This window comes from Pan paniscus, chromosome 10, assembly GCF_029289425.2.
Source record: "Pan paniscus chromosome 10, NHGRI_mPanPan1-v2.0_pri, whole genome shotgun sequence".
Classification (NCBI taxonomy): Eukaryota; Metazoa; Chordata; class Mammalia; order Primates; family Hominidae; genus Pan; species Pan paniscus.
The window spans coordinates 69507120-69529364 of record NC_073259.2 but is presented as its reverse complement, the minus strand read 5'-3'; the positions used below and the strand labels follow the sequence as shown (position 1 = coordinate 69529364).

The 22245-nt window shown below is 37.4% G+C and overlaps 1 protein-coding gene across 3 annotated transcripts in view; it reads left to right on the top strand.

The window, feature by feature from the left end:
• STK38L (serine/threonine kinase 38 like) overlaps nt 1-22245 on the top strand; it is an 80872-nt gene that overhangs the window by 39334 nt on the left and 19293 nt on the right. For all 3 annotated transcript variants that reach the window (XM_034936139.3, XM_008954293.4, XM_055095817.1), the window contains 2 exons: nt 13932-14076; nt 18367-18418. In XM_034936139.3, the coding sequence (XP_034792030.1) occupies nt 13943-14076; nt 18367-18418 (186 nt within the window). In that variant the 5' untranslated portion in view covers nt 13932-13942. The remainder of the gene's footprint in view (nt 1-13931; nt 14077-18366; nt 18419-22245) is intronic.

Here is a 22245-nt window from a genome sequence, read left to right as displayed (position 1 = left end):
GAAATCTTTTTTCCCCTCTGTTATTCACTACCTATGGCATATTCCAGAGATCTGAATATATGTACACTTAGGTTGCCCTCATGCTAAGGGTCCTGAACAAGGAGTTCCCATGACCTCATACACTGTATAAGATTTTGAGACCCTAACTTTGGGGCACACAGCTAAATATACATTTAGAAGTAGAGTCCCAGACTAAATCTACATTACTGAATGGTAATCAACTTCTGTAATTGAAATCTTAATAGCTTTCAAGAAACCTTTAGTCATAATATTTTAGTTTCCAGCAAGTTTGGGATAAAATTGTCATTCTTTGGTCATCCGAAGAAAGCAGGCAGAAGCCAGTTGTTTGATCCACAGATCGGTAACTGTGAGATAGGAAGCAGTGACTTAGTGTTAGATATGGACATGAGTGCTAGGGCTATTAGATGCTACATAATCCAGGACTCAGCGCTGGCTATCAATGTTCTGATATCCAACTTTGCTGCAGGGGTAGTACAGTGTCCTGGAGTGGTCACTGCACTGTGGACTCTCAGCTAGAATGGGAGCTTCACCTGAAGGTTAGGTGACATGGACTAATCCAAGGTTTTCCACCAAATAGCTAAATGTCTTTGGGCCTCACTTCCATAAAATGAGGGAGATGGACTAGATAACATAGTCTCTCTCACTTAATGACAGATAAGATGGTCTGTATATCACTTAATGGTGACCACCTTCTGTAATTGAAATTGAATTCAAGTTTTGTGATTTTATCAGCCTTGCCTCTTGATGAACTAAATTTGCAATCTTAGACCTGTAGTAGAGTCTAGAAAATTGCTAAATAGAATTGAATTTATAAACTGATTTATGGGAGTGTTTGCCAGTGTGCTTACTTGAATTACAGGATATCCTTGATGACAACCAACTATACAATTTACTTTTTATTCCATTTTAGGTATTTTTTCCCTCTCCTAGATTTGTTTTCCTAATAATCCGGAATTGTGTTCTAAAGATCACAAGTCAATAAAATGGTGTGGTCCTGTTCATTGCTTAGGTAGTAAGCTGTTCAGGTATTAATGATAAAGGTCATTACCACATAAAAATTTCCTTCCTGCCTCAAAGTTTTTTGTATTCTGGTATCTTAATGGGATGGATGCCTTCTGTTTTCTCATGGTTGCGGAAGTCAAGTGGTCTGTGTGTTTAACACAATATCTGAGTCTGATGAGTCACATGGTATGTCTGCTTTTAGTTGGGAACAGTTTTTTTTGGTCAGTTGTGATGGTCAAAAAAGTCTCTTGGGAAAGTTTAAATGACTCAAAATAACCAAACATAGCTCATAGCTACTTAGGTCTTAAAATTGTAAGCTTCGTGATACCATATTTTAATTTTAGTCTTGTCTAATTTTTGTACCCCCAAAGGACTGCTGCTTCTGGCTCTTAAGTTGTTAAAACATTAGTCTGATTTCTTTCGGGGGTGGTTTTTATTTGAAAAGGAACAGCAAACAAAATAACACAGCAATTTAAAAATTAAAATTAAGAAAAAAAGGAATTGGTACAACTGAGAAATGCTTACAACTCTCTCCTGAAGCTGTTCAGTGATGCAGAAGCTTTGAATGCTTTGAATGAATGGGAAAATTAAAATTTGAGTTTATATTTGAAATTTTTATTTTATATACTCACTTAAACTCAGTCTATTTTTCAAGTTTTGTTGTGTGTGCAAGTGTCTGCTTGGTCTGTCTGCCTCACTCTCTATCTCTCATTCCTATTCAAAGTTTACTTTTAAGAAAATGAAAAGCAAGTGTTCAAAGCTGCCCAAGCTTTGTATAGGTTTATGTGTTCAGGCTGCTTCCCAAGCTTGCTCCTCCCCTTCCCTTTGCCAGGGTGTCCCTGCCTCTCACCACTCATCCTTTTCCTGCCTTGTCCATTCATCAGTTGTTCTCTGGTCACACCAGACCTTCACTTTTTAGCTCCAAATATGTATTTTGGACATACCGATGTTTTGAATCAGGCATTATCTCCCTTAAAACAGGCAAGGAAAGAGTAAAGGGGAGTGGGCATCTTCCTTAAAGCTAGAACATTCATTTTGTCTCTCTCTTCTTTGTATGATTCTGAAGGAGTATTTCCTTTATCTTAAATAATTTAGCTAAGATTATTGTGCTGTCCTGCTTTTTGGTTTTGATATGGGCCTTTCTAGTCACCAGTGGAAAAGCTATTTGAGAAGAGAGTGATAGTTTGAGCCCTCGTAAATATGCCCAGGTAGGTATAAGCCACCAAAAAACTGTTGCCCTAAAAGCTCAAGATATGACTGGAAAACTTCTTCAAAATTTCCTTTATTATTCTCTGATTTGTCTTTAGTTTTGTTCCATGACATCCAACTTCTTTTTGCTGTTCTTTGCTGTTCTCCACTAAACCAGAACTAAGAATTTGGTTTATAGGAAAAAAAATTCGAGTACTGTGGTACCTGAAAAACCACCTCTAAGTGCTGAAAAGTGCAACTTGATTCCCCTTTACCCCCGCCCCCAAACATCCAGCACTCTCCCAGGATCACTCTTAAATGTTTTCTTTCTGATTATAAAATGGTTGTTTTCCTATTACTGAAAATTTGGAAAATTCAAAAAGTGATAAAAGACAAAATTTAAATCATCGTAATTTCACACTGTCTGTTCATCACAATTTAAACTTCCTCTCCCGTTTTTGTATAGTTGAGTTCATGTTGTACTTGAAAATAGAACTTTGTATCCTGCTTATTTACTTAACATTATTTTTCATGTTAAAATTTGCAGGGAAAATTTTCTTCAGTGCTGTGGTATTTTATACTATCATCATTCCATCAATCATTTCATTTAATTTTAAACATTTGGTTTAAGTCGTTTGCTATTTTAAATAATGCTTTGATTAAAAAAAAATCTTTGTGGCAATTTTGGTTATTTGCATAGGATAGACTCCTAAAGTTGGAATTATGTCAAAAAATAAAAAATATCTCTATGGTTCTTGGTATAAATTACCGTATTCCCTGTTAGAAAGGGTCACATCTGTGCCAGCTAACACAAATGCATAGGGTGGACAGAAAGGCACCTCATAACAGACTGGACCTCACTAAGGGGGTGTTTTCCCCTTATATTGTGACTACTTTCATATAGGGAACATACTGCATAATTTTAAAGTTTCTGTGTCTTTGATTCACTAGTAAAATTGAACATTTTTCATGTGTTTTAAACTATTCCTGTTTATTATCAAACAGTGTTATGTATCCATTTATTAGGGTCTTTATTGTCTCCTTTCGACTTTAACATTAAAAAAGCTATGTATGAGCTTACTTGATAAATAGACATGTATTTTAAATATATGCTTTTAGATACACTTTTTTTTTTTGTGAGATGGAGTTTCACTCTGTCGCCCAGGCTGGAGTGCAATGGTGCGTGTGACATCTTGGCTCACTGCAACCTCCGCCTCCCAGGCTCAAGTGATTCTCCTGCCTCAGCCTCCTGAGTAGCTAGGACTACAGGCGCATGCCTCATGCCTGGCTAATTTTTTTTGTATTTTTAGTAGAGACAGGGTTTCACCATGTTGCCCAGGCTGGTCTCAAACTCCTGACCTCAAGAGATCCACCCGTCTCAGCCTCTCAAAGTGCTGGGATTACAGGCATGAGCCACCACATCTGGGCGCTTTTAGATATAATGGACATTGTTATTTTACAGTGTTTTTCTCCAAATTATTCTTGTAATCTTGTTTGATATACAGTATATACATATGTATATTCCATATTTTTGTAGAATGAAATGTAGCACAAGTTTTCATTGTACTGATTTCATTTTAAGAAAGCTCATTCCTTCCAAAGATCCAGTAGTTATTCATCTATATTTTCCTCTAATTTTTTTGAAGTTTAATTTTTTTTAACTTTTATTTCTTCCCCTCCTTCCTTCATTCTTTCCTTCCTTTAGTTTTCATGTGTGTCCTTTTGAACCATTTGCAATTTATTTTGCATTTTGGAGTGAAATGAATACTTGACTTGATTTTTTCCCCTAAATGGATACCCAGTTGTTCCAGTACTATTAATTGAATGTCTTCTCCTCTTCTCCTCTTCCCATAATCTATGATTATGTTGCCTCATTCTAAGCGAAGACTTTAAAATCAAGGTTTGGTTTGGTTTTGTTTGAGACAGAGTCTCGCTCTGTCATCCAGGCAGGAGCGCAGTGGTGCGATCTTGGCTCACTGCAACCTCTGCCTCCCGGGTTCAAGTGATTCTTGTGCCTCAGTCTCCCGAGTAGCTGGGACTACAGGTGTGCACCACCATGCCCAGCTAATTCTGTATTTTTAGTAGAGATGAGGTTTCGTCATGTTGGCCAGGCTGGTATCGAACTCCTGACCTCAAGTCATCCACCTGCCTTAGCCTTCCAAAGTGGTTACAGAGACATGAGCCACTGCACCCAGCCAAGTTTATTCTTACATATTTTATGAATGTTGTACTCCATCTCCTCCTCTTTGCTACTTTTGTGAACAGGATTATTTTTCCATTTCTAAATTTATGTCTTTAAAATTAACATTTTAAAGCATACATTTATTTTAAACTTTAAATTTCCTTATTTAAAAAATCTTTCGTCTTACTTTTGACGGACCCATATTCTTTATAACAAAAGTGAAAAATATAGAAGAAAACTCATGATATTGGGTTCTGGATGTATTAATAGATGGAAGCATGGCTCAGCTGACAAGGCAAAGGGAAGGATAGATCCTTCTGGGTGCACTAGCTATCATCTCACTCATCCAAACCCACAATTCAGAGCCATAGTTTAAACCTGTTGGCCCCAAATTCTCTAGATCACTGTAATATCTGTCTTTCCCCCAACCATGCTCTCATGCTCTCCAAAAGTTTCCCTAGGCCACTTAATTCATCTTTATAAATTCTATAAAATTCTGTATATATTTTATAATTAAATATGAATAACATAAAGATATATCATTTTATATATATATTTATAAATTTGTTTTTTCCCAGTTGTTTTCATTTTGTTTTACCTCTGAATATTTCCTCCTTTACAAATAATGTTGACATACTCACTCTGGTCTCCCCTCACCTTCATTACCCATCATCTCCCTCCCCCCTGCCATTTACTCCCCCTTCTTGCAAATTGTGGCTTTTTTTCTCTTTTATGTCAATCAAGACAAATATTTTTCTGTATGTGCTCGTGTGTGTGTCAGTAATAGAAACTGATTTAAAATTCTTTTAGGGATGCCCATACTATCTAAAAGTTGGCATTGATTTTTTTTTCCCATCGAGGTGCTAGATTATAAGTATTTGAAGTTATGTGGCATTTCTGCTGAGGTAATTTTTTAAAGTTAACTATGACTTGATTCAGCTGAACATTTTTTTGCAGACAAAATCTAGTGCACTACCAGATAGGCATATAGCAATAGAACAATTAAATTTTATAAATATTATAAGAATAGACTGCTTCTTTCTGAATGTTTTTGAGAAAGACAGGGTGATAGTTTACCTAAACATTAAGATCGGTAAATAGAATTTTAAATAAAATTGCTGCTTTGGTAAATTTACCTCTTAATTGTTTGCATTTGGTTTATAAACACTTTCCCCTTCTCATTGCAAGTTTAAAAAAAAATGAAGTTCAGAGGGATTTTTAGTAATTATTTGGACCAATAAACTCAGGTATTCTGCCATGAACATCATTACTACAGCCAAATAAGCTTTCAGGTACTCAACCATTGAACTATATTTTTGTGCATAGGAAAACTATTTTGAAAACAGTTTTGAAAATGAAAATGCTAATGTTGAGTTCAGCACCACTGTGCCATCATCACCAACCTTATGATTCACAGAAGGAGCAAAGACAAGGGTGTCTGTTTATGAAATGCATTCCTCTGGTCTAGTGATCAGGGCATACGCCACATGGAGAGGGCCACGCTAAATAAAAACAAAAGCTATTAACAGCAGACACAGTAAAGAGATTACAAATAAATTGGTGTGTGTTGCCTCATGAGAATCACTCTTTTGTGAGAGAAAGGGTTAGCTCTTCCCTGGAACACCTCTACCTCTAGTTCTACCCCAAATCACTACTAACTTCTAGTAAGGCTTCTACCAAGAGTTCTTTTTTTACTTTAAATATTTCTTTTTGCTACATTTCTCTCCCCTCTCCATTAGAAGTAATCTAATTTGTCAAAGAAGTAGGCTAAGATCAGAAGAGAGAGGGAATGTCTATTAGAGATTAAATTTACAAACTAACTGACAATGGCAGCAGCCCAAGGCAGGAGGGATGAGCAGGAAGATTGAGCAGGGAAGGGAAGAAAATTAATAATTTTTGAGCATTAATATGTGCTAGGAGATACTTTAAAAATATTTTTTACTGATTTATTGATTTATCAAACACATGACGTATCTCAGTCCTTTTACAAGTACTAACTTTTAGAATTATCTTAAGTCTTATATTATCATAATAAGCATGCACACAAGGTGGCTATTATTATATTTATTTAACAGGAAACTGACACACAGAAAGTTTAAAGTTTAATTTGCCTAAAGTGACACAGCTAGTGAATGGCTGCACCAAAATTCAGACCCAGGCAATCTGGCCTTTCATCCTGTGCTCTGCCACCATCAAAGCGTCATATCAACCCTATAAGGTTGGCATTTATGATCTCCTTTTTAGAAATGTGGATCCTGACTCAGGTTAAATAACTCAGACAGGATCAGCCTTAAACTAACTTTCTTAAACTAGCCTTAAACTAGCTTTTCTTATACTTTCTGTCCTTACTGATCATTTACCCAGTCATCCACATCTGAAACTTAGAGATAATTACAGATTTTAGTCTTTCCAGCTGACTAACTGAGGCTTCTTTTCATCACTTCTGCTACTATCTTAGTTAGTCCCTCACTATTCTGTAATCTCAAATGTGCTGTAAAGGAAGCAGGTGGGTAATAAAATGTGGGTAATAAAAAGTGAATGAGTCTGGGCACGTGGGAATGGAGAGTTGGTGGACGGGTGGGATGTTGTATTGTAAGGGGCCGGCTGCAGCTCTGCTCCAGCTGTCATTGTGGAGCTGACAGAGCTCATTGTGGACAGATCAGACTTTTCAGGAGAAACCAGAAACCTGGATTTTCATGTGAAACCTTCTACTTTCTAAATTGTAGCACAAGCCTAACAAAATGATTCTGCAGGCTACCAGGTTGTAATCTCTGACTATTCATTATTAAGCCTCCTGAGCAGATTTACTTCCTCTAGTCTGATCTGTACTTCCAGCCTTTTGGCCATCCTCCCTGTACCAGCATAATCTATCCGAAGTGCAAATCAGATAGGATTTGAGGGCTGGTTAGGAGAATTAAATGCTTCTAAGAATGTAATATTCGTAGAAGAATTCTGGGTACTTGGGTAAAAACTCAATAAATATTCTTTAATGGCTGTTAGGTTTTCACTAAATTAAAAGCCTTGAGTGATTCCCATTTATGTTCAGGATAATTTTTAACGTGACAAAAAAGTTCTTTATTTCTACGTTCATCTTCTGCCATTTAATCAAATATACTCAGTCTATCGGTATGCTTAAGTGTGTCAGTGTATTTCATGCCTTACAGCTCTTCCTCCTCTGAGTCCATCTGACTGGTGAACTCTTACTATAGCCCCATCCCCTCCAAGATTCAGTTCAGGCATCACCTTCTGTATTAAACCTTTGATTATCCTTCCTCTTGAAGCACTGATTTCTCCCTACTTTGTGTCTCCATAAGATCATGAACTCCCTAAGGGCCGGAACTGTGTTTTATCAGTCTTATTCTCAGCACTTCATACAGTCAACATGGTATATATCTGCAATAAATGTTGGTTGAAAATAAAACAATTAGTGAAAGTTAATGCTGGGATTTGAAACTTCACCTATGAATTTCTTGCTTTTTAGACTGTGCCTCAGAGAGGAAAGAAGCTGTAGCTGCCCTTTCGTTAGGGACCCAGTTTATACAGTGTACAATCTGAGGACTTATTGTAGCCTAGGGCATTATGATTGCAACTAGTGAATTGAATTTAGGCGAATTTTTATACTACAAGGCAATATAGTAGCATTAAGGACACTCCTTCCTCTGAAATGCAGTATGTGAAAACTAAGGTGAAATCACCAGTTAAATAATTTGTTTTACAGCCAGGTAAAGCAGTTCTATTTTCTTCCTTTAGAAATTTGATGGTAAATGGTTGGAGATACCACATCTATTTATAAATGGCCTGAGTGCCAGATTTGTTATCTCCTTTCCCCAGGCTTGATAAAAAAGAATGTTGGACTTAACTATTGGTAGTGTCTCCATTAATGAATAGAGCAGTCTGGAGAAAACACACGTGAACAGGAAATTCAAGGGCACCTTGTGTTGTTTTTATCAGTCCAGGAATTCTAGACTTGCAAATTGTATCCTGTTCTTTTTGTGGCCAAAGAAAGGGCTTTAATAAAACAAAAAGAACAGTGTTAAATCCATTAAAGGAACACATTTGCAATACAATAAGTGCCAGTCATCTAGACCATTCTTTGTAATAATTTGATCACTTCTTAGTTTTGTATAATTTAAATTTTTAAAAGTCTGTCTGTGTCTGGTAAGAAGGAAACAAATTTTTCTTGTTTTTAAAGCTAATCTTGTTTTTAAAGCTAATCTTGTTTTTAAAGCTAATCTTTAAAGCTAAACTATACAAGATATTGTATAATCATGAGTAAGGGTGGGATTTTTGTTTTTTCTGCAAATGTGTTTCTTAAGTAAGATTTATTTCTGAAGGCTAATAGAATACCAAATGATTCTGTATTTCTTAACCCAAATGAAATTATTATATATGAAACACACATATAAATTAAAATCTATTACATTAGAGTTGAGTTACCATCACTTACAGACTGCCTACTGTGTGCTCATCACTTTGCCAGGTACTGCAATGCTTTCATTACAAAGATAAATAGATGGAGATTTTGCCCTTATTTGGTTTTTAAACAAGACATACATGTATGTGTAACTACAATGGAAAGAACATCATAATCATTACTAAATTATATAGTGTCTAAAAGTAATATTTCATTACTTGACATCCACTTCCGATTTTGGAGTAAAACTCATTACAACTTCCTATGATGGAAGAAACCTCATCTTCTGTTTACCTTCTTTTTTGAAGACCTCAGGTCCATAAATATTTATCTAAAATGACCTCATATGTATTTCTATACTGTTGGGTTTTTTGTTTGTTTTTTTAGCCTAGATCTCGCTCTGTTACCCAGGCTGGAGTCCAGTGGCTATGCATAGGCGCCACCATAGTGCACCACAGCCTTGAACTCCCGGGCTCAGATGACCCTCCTGTCTCAGCCTCCCAAGTAGCTGGGGCTACAGACATGTGCCACCATGCCTGGCTCTATTTTTATACGGTTAATGCAGACAGTTTCTGTTGTTTGGAATTGTTTTGAATTCCCTAACACTTCTTTATGTTTCACAAAAATTTCCTCAAAAGTTTTGTTCATTAATGTTCCTCAAAAGTTTTGTCCACCTCTAGTCCCCCAATTTGGCTTCATTCTGGGAAGGCCTAGTCTGTAGCAGACCATCTCCTACAGCCACTTTCCAGTGGACATAGGTGCTCTAGGCAAGATAGCCATCAGCCTTGTGTGTTTTAGATTCCACCTTATCCCAATCCCATTCAACATTTAAATTGAATAACAGTTCTCTTTGTTTTGATGCCATGCTCGCCAAGCAATCTTCTGAACCTAATTTCTTGTTACTCAGTGTCTTACTGTGTAAATCAATAAACTGCATTCTGTCTTGTATATTTGTCTTTTGTGAACTTTGTTAGGATAAAGTGGCTTCCAGAATTTGATTGCCCTGAGACACTGGCAGCTGAGGGCCAGACCTTGCCGCTTGGCAGACCGAGCAGGACAGCCTGCTTGACAAGGCCCCTTGGCAGACAGTCAGCTGCCTCCAAGGCCAAACCCCAAGTTCAACATACATCTTTCTCTCCCATTTCTGCAAGCATAACTGTGAACAGCATAATTCTGTGAGTCATGTGTTATTTCTTTGTGCTTTTTTCAAGAGGCATTATAAAAGGTTTTTTATGTTTTTCACCATTCACTTTTTGAAAGGAATATATAAGGCCTTGGACAACTAGAGTTGGGTCTTGACCTTTTGTAAAGGCAAACTTGTAAAGTGGCAAACCACTTTATAAATTTTTATTGGCTACAGATCTTCTGGACATTTTCTCTGTTCATTAGTATCTGCTTGCTAGAACAAATACAAGGCAAGTCAGAAATCATTCTACAATCGTAGGGTGTTGCTCTTTAATGGTACTTTTAAGGTTTTCCCACCCCAAATATTTGTTGAAAAAGTAACAGGCAGTTGTTTACCAAAAAGCATTTGAAGAGAACTATCTATGAACTGCAGTTTTATATGCCTAGGGAAGGTTCACTGGAATACTACTGCAAATTGTACACCTGTCCTCCTTTTGAGGATTCAGGATGCATGTTAGCATATTAAAGATGCTGGGAAGGCCGGGCAAGGTGGCTTGTACCTGTAATCCCAGCACTTTGGGAGGCCAAGGCAGGCAGATCACTTGAGGTGAGAAGTTCGAGACCACCCTGGCCAACTTGGTGAAACCCCATCTCTACTAAATATACAAACATTAGCGTGCACCTGTAATCTCAGCTACTCGGGAGGCTGAGGTGGGAGAATTGCTTGAACCCAGGAGGTGGAGGTTGCAATGAGCCGAGATCACGCCACTGCATTCCAGCCTGGGCAACAGAGTGAAATTCTGTCAAAAAAAAAAAAGATGCTGGGAAGTCTTATAGTAAGAAACTTATTTAACTTTGTGTAGTCTGGGTTTCTTAAATTTACTTAAATTCCTCAATTTCCAGTCCATCCTTCCTCTCCCATCCCAAGCCCCAGTTAACAAATGTGATTTGATTTCAGAGATGTTTTCTATGCACGATCCCTGTTTCACTTTTCCTTCTTTGACCTTTTTTTTTTTTCCAGTTAGAGACAGGGTCTTGCTCCATCACCCAGGCTGCAGTGCAGTGGTGCAGTCGCAGCTCATTGTAACCTTGAACAAGCAGTCTTCCTGCCTCATCCTCCAGAGTAGCTGTGACTACAGGTGTGCACTACCACACCTAGCTAAGTAAAAAAAAAAAAAAAAAAATTGTAGAGATGAGGAGATCCCAGGCTGATCTCAAACTCTTGGCCTCAAGTGATCTTGGCCTCACAAAGTACCAGGATTAGAGTCATGAGCCACTGTGCCTGGCATTCTTTGACCTTTCTGCATCTCATCCTGAAACATAGAACATGAGCCCAATGATTCTGAAATTTCCAAAAATGATTTGGCAGCATTGTTTTAGCAATTCAGTAAGAGCAGCTTAATCCATAAAAATCACTTGGCCATGATAATTCTTGAGTTTATTTTTCATTATTTATTGTTTTAAAAAATAATGCTCATTATTATTAAAGCATTTAGCACAATACAAAGATTAAACTAGGTGCCTAGAATAGCATCTTACATTTGTATAAGCCATTGTGGCTTTCCTGTGTATTATCTCAGATGGCCTCAGAACTAGGCCTGTGAACCAGGCAGAGCAAATATTTTAAGCCCTGTTTTGGGAAAAGTGACTTGAGTTAAGGGTGTTCTGGTGATTTGAATAAGACCATATGATCAGTTAGCGACAAGGCTGGGATTAGATCTTTTAATTTCTGACTTCTACCTTCTGTAATTTCTTTTTCCACAGTTGCTTATTAGCCAATCTTTACAGAGTACTTTACTATTGGCTAATTCTTTCAACTACTCTTACTGCGCCCCCTCCCTCCCCCCAATCAATAGGTTGTCTCATTCATTCATTCATGACTACTCTGAGTCAGATGCAGTGCTGTTGTGAGTTTTGAAAAATGAATCAGAAAGAGTTCTTACATGGAGGTGTTCCTGGTTTGGTGGAATAACTGTTAGGGCCGAATTTTTCTTAGGAGTGATAAGCCACCAGTACCTGACTACAAATGTTAGAGAACATGCACCAAAAAAATGAGAAATGCTTTGCCTCTTCTGGTAGAGCATGTTAGAGAAGTCACCACAGCAGTAAGACTTCAGCTAAACTGGGCCATAAAGGATCAGCAGATTCCTGCAGAGACATATCCTGCAGTGGATATAACTGCCTCAGGGATAGGTCATGGAAGAGCTTGGAGGCATGAAAGAGCAAGGTATGTTGGGAAAAGAATGAGTGGTGAGGAAGAGCATCAGATAAGGATAGAAAATATAAAAAGCAACAGATAAGGATAGCAAGTTGGAATCCTGACTCCACATCACACTAGCTATGTGACTTGCCCCAAACTTCAGTTCCCTACTTTGCAGGGCTGTCGTGAGGATGAAATGCAATCATGCATGGCAAGTGCCTCTATCTTAAATCCTCAGGAGAAAAAAAGGGGGAAATCAGTGAATAAAATATCATAAAGTTCCTGATATATAGCCATACTCAGTGTATGTGAGTTGTTCTTATTGATCATATGTGGCTAATTTGACTTGCAGTAGGCAATGAGGAACCATGACTGATTCTAAACAAGTGACACGATCAGCTTCTCGTTGAAAGTAGTCAGCAGAGGAACAAATTTATGCCAAAATAATAGATGCAGTTTTAGACATAATGATTCTGAGGCTCAAGCAGTACATTGAGGTATAAACCCCTAATAGGACAACAGTAGAACTGGGAGTTTGCCATAGATAATTGTTTGCTTTCAACCTACACTTGACTTGCTTGACATCTTTTGGTTCATTCCATCAACCCTGGAATCTAGTCCACTTCAGGTCCACATCCAGGGCTCCGTATCTTCTTTAATTAAAGCAAGATGGATGTTGTGGCATAGGTGGCAGGTTTGGGGAACACTTTTCAACTAAGAATGCTTTGGATGGTCACTCTTGGCAAGCTGGATCTTCTTTGGACTGGTCTGTTACGATCTTCATCTAGATAAGCAAAGCCTCTTTAATGTATGAACTCTTCTAGTCTTTTTATCCAGATGTGGCTGTAGTAGGCAAGTCTCTTAGGGTCAGTGGCCACCTGCCGCAGCCATCGGAGTTCAGTCTTCCCCCCGTCAAGTGGCCATTTTGCCACACTCCTTATCTAATAGTCCAGATTATTTTCTTTGAAACAGTACTTTGTTTGCGTGGCCCAGTGATCTCTAAAAGTTGGCACTGGAATGCCTTTAAGCAGACATACATTGTCCACTTAAGGCCACAAAGCTTCCCTGTTGTTACCTGGCTTCATTCACACATTTCTGTTTCCTTCTTGGTTCCTATAGGCATTTGAATTTCATTTGAAAATGAAATGGGCTGCACAGTCTGGAGAAGTGTACTATACCTTGTTATAGCACTTTTTGGAATGACCCAGAATTCAGAATGAAATGGGGCAGCTATGAGCCCCATCCAAAGGGGCCTGTTTCTAAAAGTAGTTTCCCCCTACAATATACGTGAACATTGCTTTAGGCTGGTGTTTATATGCATATTTGATACAACACTTCATGTTTCATAGAATTCATAAGGCAGAAGCTACTTCTTACTATTAAACTAAACTGCATTAACTCTTAGGAGACTGACATTTATCAGGGACATAGCTATTAACACTATCTTATAGATTTTATTTAGTAATGAAACAACAAAACAGCTGGAACTTTTCTTGTTTTGAATGCTTGTTGAATGTGACCTTTGTATATAAATGTGTCTATATTATATATGGATGCCACTGGTTCTTCTTTGCTGTCATTAACTCCTGGTTTTGCCACCACAATATGAATTTCTCTTGCTTTGGAAATAGTGCTTTTCTTTCTTCCCTAGCTTTGTATTATTTATAATGTGAAATACTTGGATGTGTTAACTGTTAGGGTAGAATTTTTCTTAGTTGAAATTGAACATTTTCAGAGTTTATTATAAAAGATAGGTTTTTTTTTCCCACTGAATAATTTGTTTTTCTATGTTGTTTCAGTTTCCGTTACTATGGCAATGACGGCAGGGACTACAACAACCTTTCCTATGAGCAACCATACCCGGGAAAGAGTGACTGTAGCCAAGCTCACATTGGAGAATTTTTATAGCAACCTAATTTTACAGCATGAAGAGAGAGAAACCAGGTATAGTAAGGGCTAATCAAAACTTTTTTTAGTTAAATAAGCTGTTGTGCTGTGAGTGGAATAGAAACTTGTTTACCATGAATAATATGAATATTATGGATCCCTGCATGCTGTTTTTAAGTTTCCTGTACTGACAGTGCACATAATGTGTTTTATTTTCACAGAGTAGTTTCCTGAGGTGCCCCAAGTCTTGTGCATCTATATACCCGTATGACATGCCAATTAACGTTTTAAACAAACCTTTTCCAAACATGAAATTATGATATGTCTTTACATTTTCTTTTAAAGGGATGCCTGGCTTGGTGTGGTGTGGCTCATGCCTATAATCCCAGCACTTTGGGAAGCCGAGGTGGGCAGATCACCTGAGGTCAGGAGTTCAAGACCAGCCTGGCCAACATGGTGAAACCCCATCTCTACTGAAAATACAAAAAATTAGCCGGGTGTGGTGGCGGGTGCTTGTAATCCCAGCTACTCAGGAGGCTGAGGCAGGAGAATTGCTTGAAGGCAGCAGTGAGCCAAGGCTGCAGTGAGCCAAGATCGCACCACTGCACTCCAGCCTGGGCAACAGAGTGAGACTTTGTCTCAAAAAAAAAAAAAAAAAAAAAAAAGATGCTTTATGAATGACTGACTTTAATCCAAAAGCATTTACAGTGCATATCAGGGGGAATAGAAGAATAAAAAAAAGAATGACATGTTATTTTGACTTTAGAAAACTTATACTAAAGGAGATAACACACATAAATATATAAATGAAAGAGTGAAGAATATTAAGTACAAGGAAGGGAGAATGTGCTTTTGTCTAGGCAACTGGGAAAGCTTTGTAAATAGTGGTGGCATTTAAACAGGGCTCTAAAGGAGAAGAACTATTTATACATGCATAAAAGGAAGGAGACAGAGGCAAAAGAGCAGGAGGGAAGGATATTAGAGACAGAAGAAATCACCAGGTCAGGCAGTGTCCAATTTGGCTCAAGCACAGGATGTGCTAGATTTCAACATCCTGGGAGCCTTGGATTCTTTGTTAATGTAGCTCTTTTCATGGTAGTGGAGAGCCTTGGATGTTTTTGAGCAGAAGAATCAAATGAAAACAAGTGTTTCTCTGGAAAGGAACTTTAGTTGTGATACAGAGAATGGTTTGGGGTCAGGGTGGGGAATTAGAAACAGGAAAGGCTAGTGATGTAGTCCAGGTAAATGGAAAGGAGGCTTGAATTAGAATTGTGACAACAACAACAGAGAACTGACAAGTGAGAAAGATTGACAAAATGTGGCTACTAGCAAAATAGGAAATGTGAGGGAAATAAGTCAATGTTGCCTCTGAAATTTCATGCCTGGGCAAACTGAGAGTGGTACAGTTTAAATGAAATAGAGAGGAAAAGTCTCATTTAATTTTGTACGGATTTAACTGCAGATTAGATACAGGTATGGTGAGAATTAGTGAACTGGAAAATAATTATTCAGAAATCAACTTAAAATAGGAATATGTGAAAGAGAGTTGAGAAACATGGAGAATCATGAGAAGACTTGACATATCTCTAAAAGTTCTGAAAGGGAGGAGAGGAATGAAAATAGAGCAGAGGCAAACAAACAAAAAAAGAGCATCAGCAGAAATTCCAAAAGGTTCCATTTAGGCAGAAGGAAAGTGACCACAAATAGAAGATTTAAATGGTAAGTAGGTGGATAAATCTCAACAAAAATTATATAAAGCAACAGAAATAATAGTGATAATATCTTACACATTAAAAAATAGAATGATAATATTTTCCAACAGCAGAATATAATTCAGGAAAGAAGTAATTAGAATTAAGGTGTTCTTAATGATCTTAGTAGAAAGGGCATAGAGATTAGCTTCAGAGTTTGACAAATTATGTTGTAAGTTCTAAAGTAACCATAAAATGATAAAAATAGAGTTTGTAATTTCCAGACTAGTAGAAGGAAAAAATTGGAATGAGAAAAAAAAGTCAGTTCAAAAAGAATGCAAGAGAGAAAGAAAAACTGAAATACCAAAAATGGTAAAAATGAAATACCAAAATAGCACAAAATAAGTTAGAAATAAAAATCTAAATATATCAATAATTAAATGAATTATAAGGGTAATTAAAGTCTCTGGAAGTGATCAGACCATCCTGGGAGAGTGAATAAAGTAGAAGAGAACCAAGGAAGAAAAAGCAGGCACTTAAAAAAATTCATCAGAATTTCGAAGGTTCATTGTCTTTACTTGCTGCAGTGTTAAAGTAATTCAGTTTGCTTTCTTTTTTCCAAATAAAGGAAAGTAACAATAAAATTATCTGTGTTATTGAAAAAAAAAGTAGTCTCAGCTTGGTGCCACTGGAAGTCAAGTCGAACAATCTGCTCATATTTTCTAAAAGCTTATACTTTTAAGAAAATGTGATGTATTTTTAAGGCTTAACTAATTGGATAAATGCATAAGCCCAATAAATTTCTAATCAGAGCAAAGCGTAAGAGCATTTTAGGTGGAAAACTATTTTTAAAAAAGGTACAACAGAAGTCATGGATCTTCCTGTTTAGATATGGTAGAAATGGATAAAAGTTACTGTATCTCTTCCAGAATGAGGAATGATTTCATGAAGTGTTAGTCTTGGCAATAACTGAGGAAAGGGACAGTGGAAATTTGACAGAAGAATAAAGTTGTTTATATGTTATAGCTCCTCCCAGAATAATGGTCCTCTTACTCTCTGGATTCTTTCTGCAGAGGAGAAAACTGGAAATCATTCAACAAGCAGCACTGAAGTGCCTAGGGGTAGGTGATGGCAGCACAGAATCTGATGTTAGGAGATTATTCTCGTCTAAGGGTTGGGGCCTAGGGGAAATAATGCATAAACAAAAGACAAAAATCAGTGTAATAAGCACCAAGGTAGGTGCCTATGACAAGCACTGAAGAAACATGTGGTGGAGAATATGCTCTTAGGCCTCATCCTCTCCAGTGGGGTGCTGATGTATCAACAGGCTTTAAATGTTACAAATCTTCTATAAGAAGGAAAACTAAGTGATCTTAATGATGGTTTAGTAAAAAAGCTTACCTTTGGACATGTAGCCATGAATAAGAAATATCAAAAAGTTGTGGGAGGGTTTCAATCCTTAACCCTTATAGCCATTCAGCTAAATCCTGAAAAGTTACTGTTATTCTGACACACTCCAGAACTAATTAGGAGGAGTTCTGCTAGGTTTATATTTAGGGAAAACCAATACAATAGAAATAAAATACTAATACTCACTTGGAAATGAGTTGCAAAATGTGTTCCACAACCATCTCTCTAGTTTTAGTTACTTCATCCACACTGCCCTTACCCCAGATGCTCAGCTTAACTAACTTCAAGGGTGCTGTTTAAAAAAAATGAATAACTGAACCTGGCTGTACCTAGAAAAGCAAATGTTCTGGTAGCTAGTGGGTTTTTAAAAAATATTTATTTATTTAGAGACAGAGTCTCACTCTGTCGCCCAGGCTGGAGTGCAGTGGCACGATCTTGGCTCACTGCAACCTCCGCCTCCCAGGTTCAAGCAATTCTCCTGCCTCAGCCTCCCAAGTAGCTGGGACTACAGGCACCAGCCACCATGCTCGGCTAATTTTTTTTGTATTTTTAGTAGACACGGGGTTTCACAGTGTTAGCCAAGATGGTCTCAATCTCCTGACCTCGTGATCCGCCCACCTCGGCCTCCCAAAGTGCTAGGATTACAGGCATGAGCCACCGCACCCGGCCGCTGGTGGGTTTTTAAAAACACACATATATGACTTTCCAATTTTCAAATAATTTTGATACAATAAAATAAATGCAATTGCATTGAACATTTTTCCTTCATAAGTTAAGGAAAACTGAGCTTAGAGTTTCAGTGAGGGACTTAGCCAAGCTCATTTAGCTAATAAGTGTTAGAACCAGGGATATTTACCTTAAAATTTTATACTTTTAGTCAGTATAGTTATCTTTTTATATTTCTAATATAAGCATTGGGAAATATTAATGATATTGGTAGATTGAACATTAAATAGTGGAGTTTTCCATATTAGAATATCAGTCATTGCCAACATTTCATTTAGGCAGGAGAGTGAAGTAAGCCTTAGAAGTAAATTATTCATTTGGCCAGTATGAGAAAGCAAAATCTGGGTTTGTTTTTTGAGAAAGAAAACTATTCTTAGTGATTATGTTGATCCAACTTGAAAGATTTTTTTTTTTTAGCCTAGCAAGCTGAAGTGGTTAACCTGAATAAATAAATGTATATTTCTTAAGTGGAAATAGTTAGGAATGTATTTAAAATTTAATTTTTTTTTCCTTTGAAAAGGCAGAAGAAATTAGAAGTGGCCATGGAAGAAGAAGGATTAGCAGATGAAGAGGTAATGTAATTACCTATAATTACTGTACAAAAGCACCCCCAGTGACTTTTCATTCATTTGACATCAGGTATTTTATAACTTAAATAATGTGGATTTTATCATTTGAATATGGGCTTCTTTGTTGCTGTCATGGATATCTTTTATTGATATCTTTAGAAGGAGGCAGTTTTTTTTTTTCTTAAATTACAAGAACACGTATTTAAGAGAACACTGCCAAGTGTATTTTAGGTGTGTGGAATGAGAAAGGCAAGCTCCGGGAGGAATTAATCAATCGTTAGCTTTTCTAAAATTTTTTCTAAATATTCTTTTAAAGCTATCTATTTCTCTAGTTCAGTGCTATTACCCTGGTTTAAACTACCATATATTTTAACCTGAAAAATAACTGTCCCCAACTGGTCTCCCCCATTTCCCACCCCCAGTTTTTCTGCATACTGCAGCTAGAGTAATTGGTCTAAAAATAGATTTGATCATGTTACTGTTTTGCTTAATAACCCTTCACTGGCTCCCTTATCTCGGGATATGGGCAAGCTCTTTAACATTGGTATACCTGGGCCGGGCGCGGTAGCTCACGCCTGTAATCCCAGCACTTTGGGAGGCTGAGGCGGGTGGATCATGAGGTCAGGAGATCGAGACCACGGTGAAACCCTGTCACTGCTAAAAATACAAAAAAAAAATTAGCCGGGAGCGGTGGCAGGCGCCTGTAGTCCCAGCTACTCAGGAGGCTGAGGCAGGAGAATGGTGTGAACCCGGGAGGCAGAGCTTGCAGTGAGCCGAGATCGCGCCACTGCACTCCAGCCTGGGCGACAGAGCAAGACTCCGTCTTAAAAAAAAAAAAAAAAAAATTGGTATACCTTCACTACTTGGCCTCTGCTTATCTCTCTCTAGCCTCATCTCTTGTCACCCGCCCCCGACGCTGACAAGTATGAATTTCTTTGATGTCCCCTGTCTTGCCTGTGGACCTTTTCACATGCTCTTTCTGCTGCTTGGAACTCTTCCTTACTCCTACCCAACTCCCATTATTCTTCAAGAATCTTTAGTAGCTGGTCATGGTGGTACGTGCCTGTAGTCCTAGCTACTTGGTAGGATTGAAGTGGGAGGATCACCTGAGCCTGAGAGTTTGAGGTTGCCATGAGCTATGATCATGTCACTTCACTCCAGCCTGGGCAAAGCAGCAGCTTTAGGCCTCACTTCAGGCATCACTTCCACTGGGAAATCTTCCTTAACCTCTCAAGGTACCTTCTGTATTCTACTGTTCCTGTCCCCATGGGAGCCTTAAAATACAGTCTTCCCAAAGACTAGACACTGTAACATCTTGTTGAGCATTACATCTCCACAGCTGTCTGGCAGAGAGCTAGAATAAATATTTGGTGAATAAACTAATAATGGCTTTTGCCCTCAAGGAGTTTTAGATTAGGAGAGGGAGAGTGATTGAGTGTGTGTGTGTAAAAATATGTACGCATGATAGAATGTGGTGAACGTTGAAAATATAGAGAAGATTTTTCCTCTAATTCAGAGGATCAGAAAACGTTTCATAGAAGAAGTAATAATTGATTTGAATTGTAAAGAATGGGTAGAATTTACATTAGAGGTAAGAGATGTATACAAAATAATGAATACATGTACAGAATAATGAGTTTACATTTGAGCTATAAAGGGTGCAATAAAAGGAAATAGTGAGGTAAGTTGATAGCACACCATGGAAAGCTAGGTTTAGAATAGTTTACTAAAAAAGGTATACTTTAGTACTAGGCAATAGGGAGTCACAACCCAGATTAATTAGTTTAACATGCTGAATGCAGTGGCACACACCTGTAATCCCAGCACTTTGGGAGGCCAAGATGGGAGGATCACTTGAGCCCAGGAGTTCAAGATCAGCCTGGGAAATATAGTAAGACCTGGTCTCTACAGAAAATTTTAAAAATTAAGCATGGTGTCCTGTGTGTGTAGTCCCAGCTACTCAGGAGGCTCAGGTGGGAGGATCACTTGAGCTCAGAAGGCGGAGGCTGCAGTGAGCTGAGATCATGCCATTGCACTCCAGCCTGGGTGACAGGGTGAGAGCCTGTCTCAAAAAAAAAAAAAAAAAAAAAGAGTTTCTATATTTAAAGAGTAGACCATCATCAAATGATTAATTGAAATCAAATCAGTATCTAATCTTCCCTGTACCTTTCCTAGGACTGTAGCTGTTCCTTATAGTTGCAATGTTTAAATCAAATATAATATTTTATGACTTATACTAAAGGTGGTAACTTTGTTAATCAGTTGACTCAATCTAGAAAACTCAGATGTTTTTACATTTAAAATTATCTATCATTATTTACATGTCATTAATATTTTAAAAGCTCATTTATGTCCTTTAAATTTTAGTGAGAAAGGTAGTGATTTAAATCTGTATTCCAATCTATAGAGAAAAAATAAGACTGAGCATATCTTTCCTCATTTTAAAGTTAGAATTATAAATTTCTTATAATTAATAACCATATAATTGCATTTATATATTATACATCATTATATTGATATAGAAATCTTAAACATAAGATCTTAATTTGAAGTGTAGGGAAGAGACTGCAAAAACAGATGCCCAAACACTAAGCAGGCAACGGAAGTGAGACAAGCTGGCCAGGTTGGTTTCATAGTGGCATCTAGGGTTATATTCTTTTGATCCAGATATACTTTGTTTACATATTCAACTTATATGATTTTTTTTTGCTTCCACAAAGAAATAGATTAATATTTTTACTTTTTAAAAAATATTATTTTCTTAAATATTGATCCTTACAGTTTATCTGTTGGCAAAGACATGCCACTTTTCACATTGCTGTAATAAGAGTCCCAGCCCACTTGGACATGCCTCCTAGGGACTCGCATCAGTGGTGGGGACTGACAAATTAGGGAACCAAGGCTCATCTAAAGAGGATTGCTACCATTATTGGCCCCTGTGGCCAAGGCCCTGTTTTTCCAGAGAAGCTAGTAATCTGGACTTTTCTTGCAGAATAACCAATCACCTGCTTTTGAAAAACAACTTGCAGTCCAAATCAAATATATCTGTAGGTTGAATATAGTTTGTAGCTTCCTGTTTGCAACTTCTGGTCTGCATCAGCAAGTACTGACTACATTTACAGCTATTTTCTCTAATTTTTCTGAATAACTTGTAGAAAATAGGAGATGATTTTTCCATAAAAAATAGTCAGTGGCCCATAATACCAGTTTATAAAACTTCTAATGTTTTTCTGTAAAAATGTTTTTAATTCCACAGGTTCTTATTATTAGGCTCCATGCTAGAGCCTGGATTATATCAAATTCTCTAAAATAGACAAGCTCTCTCAACCTTAATATAAAGTATGTTACAGCATCTTTATATGGGGTGGGTTTGATAAAAAATAAAATTCTCTCATAAAAATAAAATAGATAAAGTTGCTAGCTGAACCCTTTTCATCTGAAAACTTTTGTATGCACTGTCTGTCTTATACAAATACTGGCCACCCTACAGATGGAGAGTTTGAGGAACACCTATATAAAAAGGAATGGAGAAAGGAAGAAAATCACTTTCTAGTTTCATCTCACTTAAGAAAATCCCATCCAACATGGAATGTTATTTACTCTAATGAAAAACTAAATAGGCAAGTTCAAGCTATAAAAGAGAGTCGTGAAATGTTAAGCTGTCCACAGATTTTTATTGTCTTCTTTGAAGAGGAAAGGATGCGATTACCACAAGGATACTGTTTGTCTTTCAAGGCTACTTAATCTATACAGGTTGTGAGTAGATATATCAACAGGCTTTTTCACCAATTTTTTTTTTTAACATGAATTTGATTCAGCTACCTCTGGAC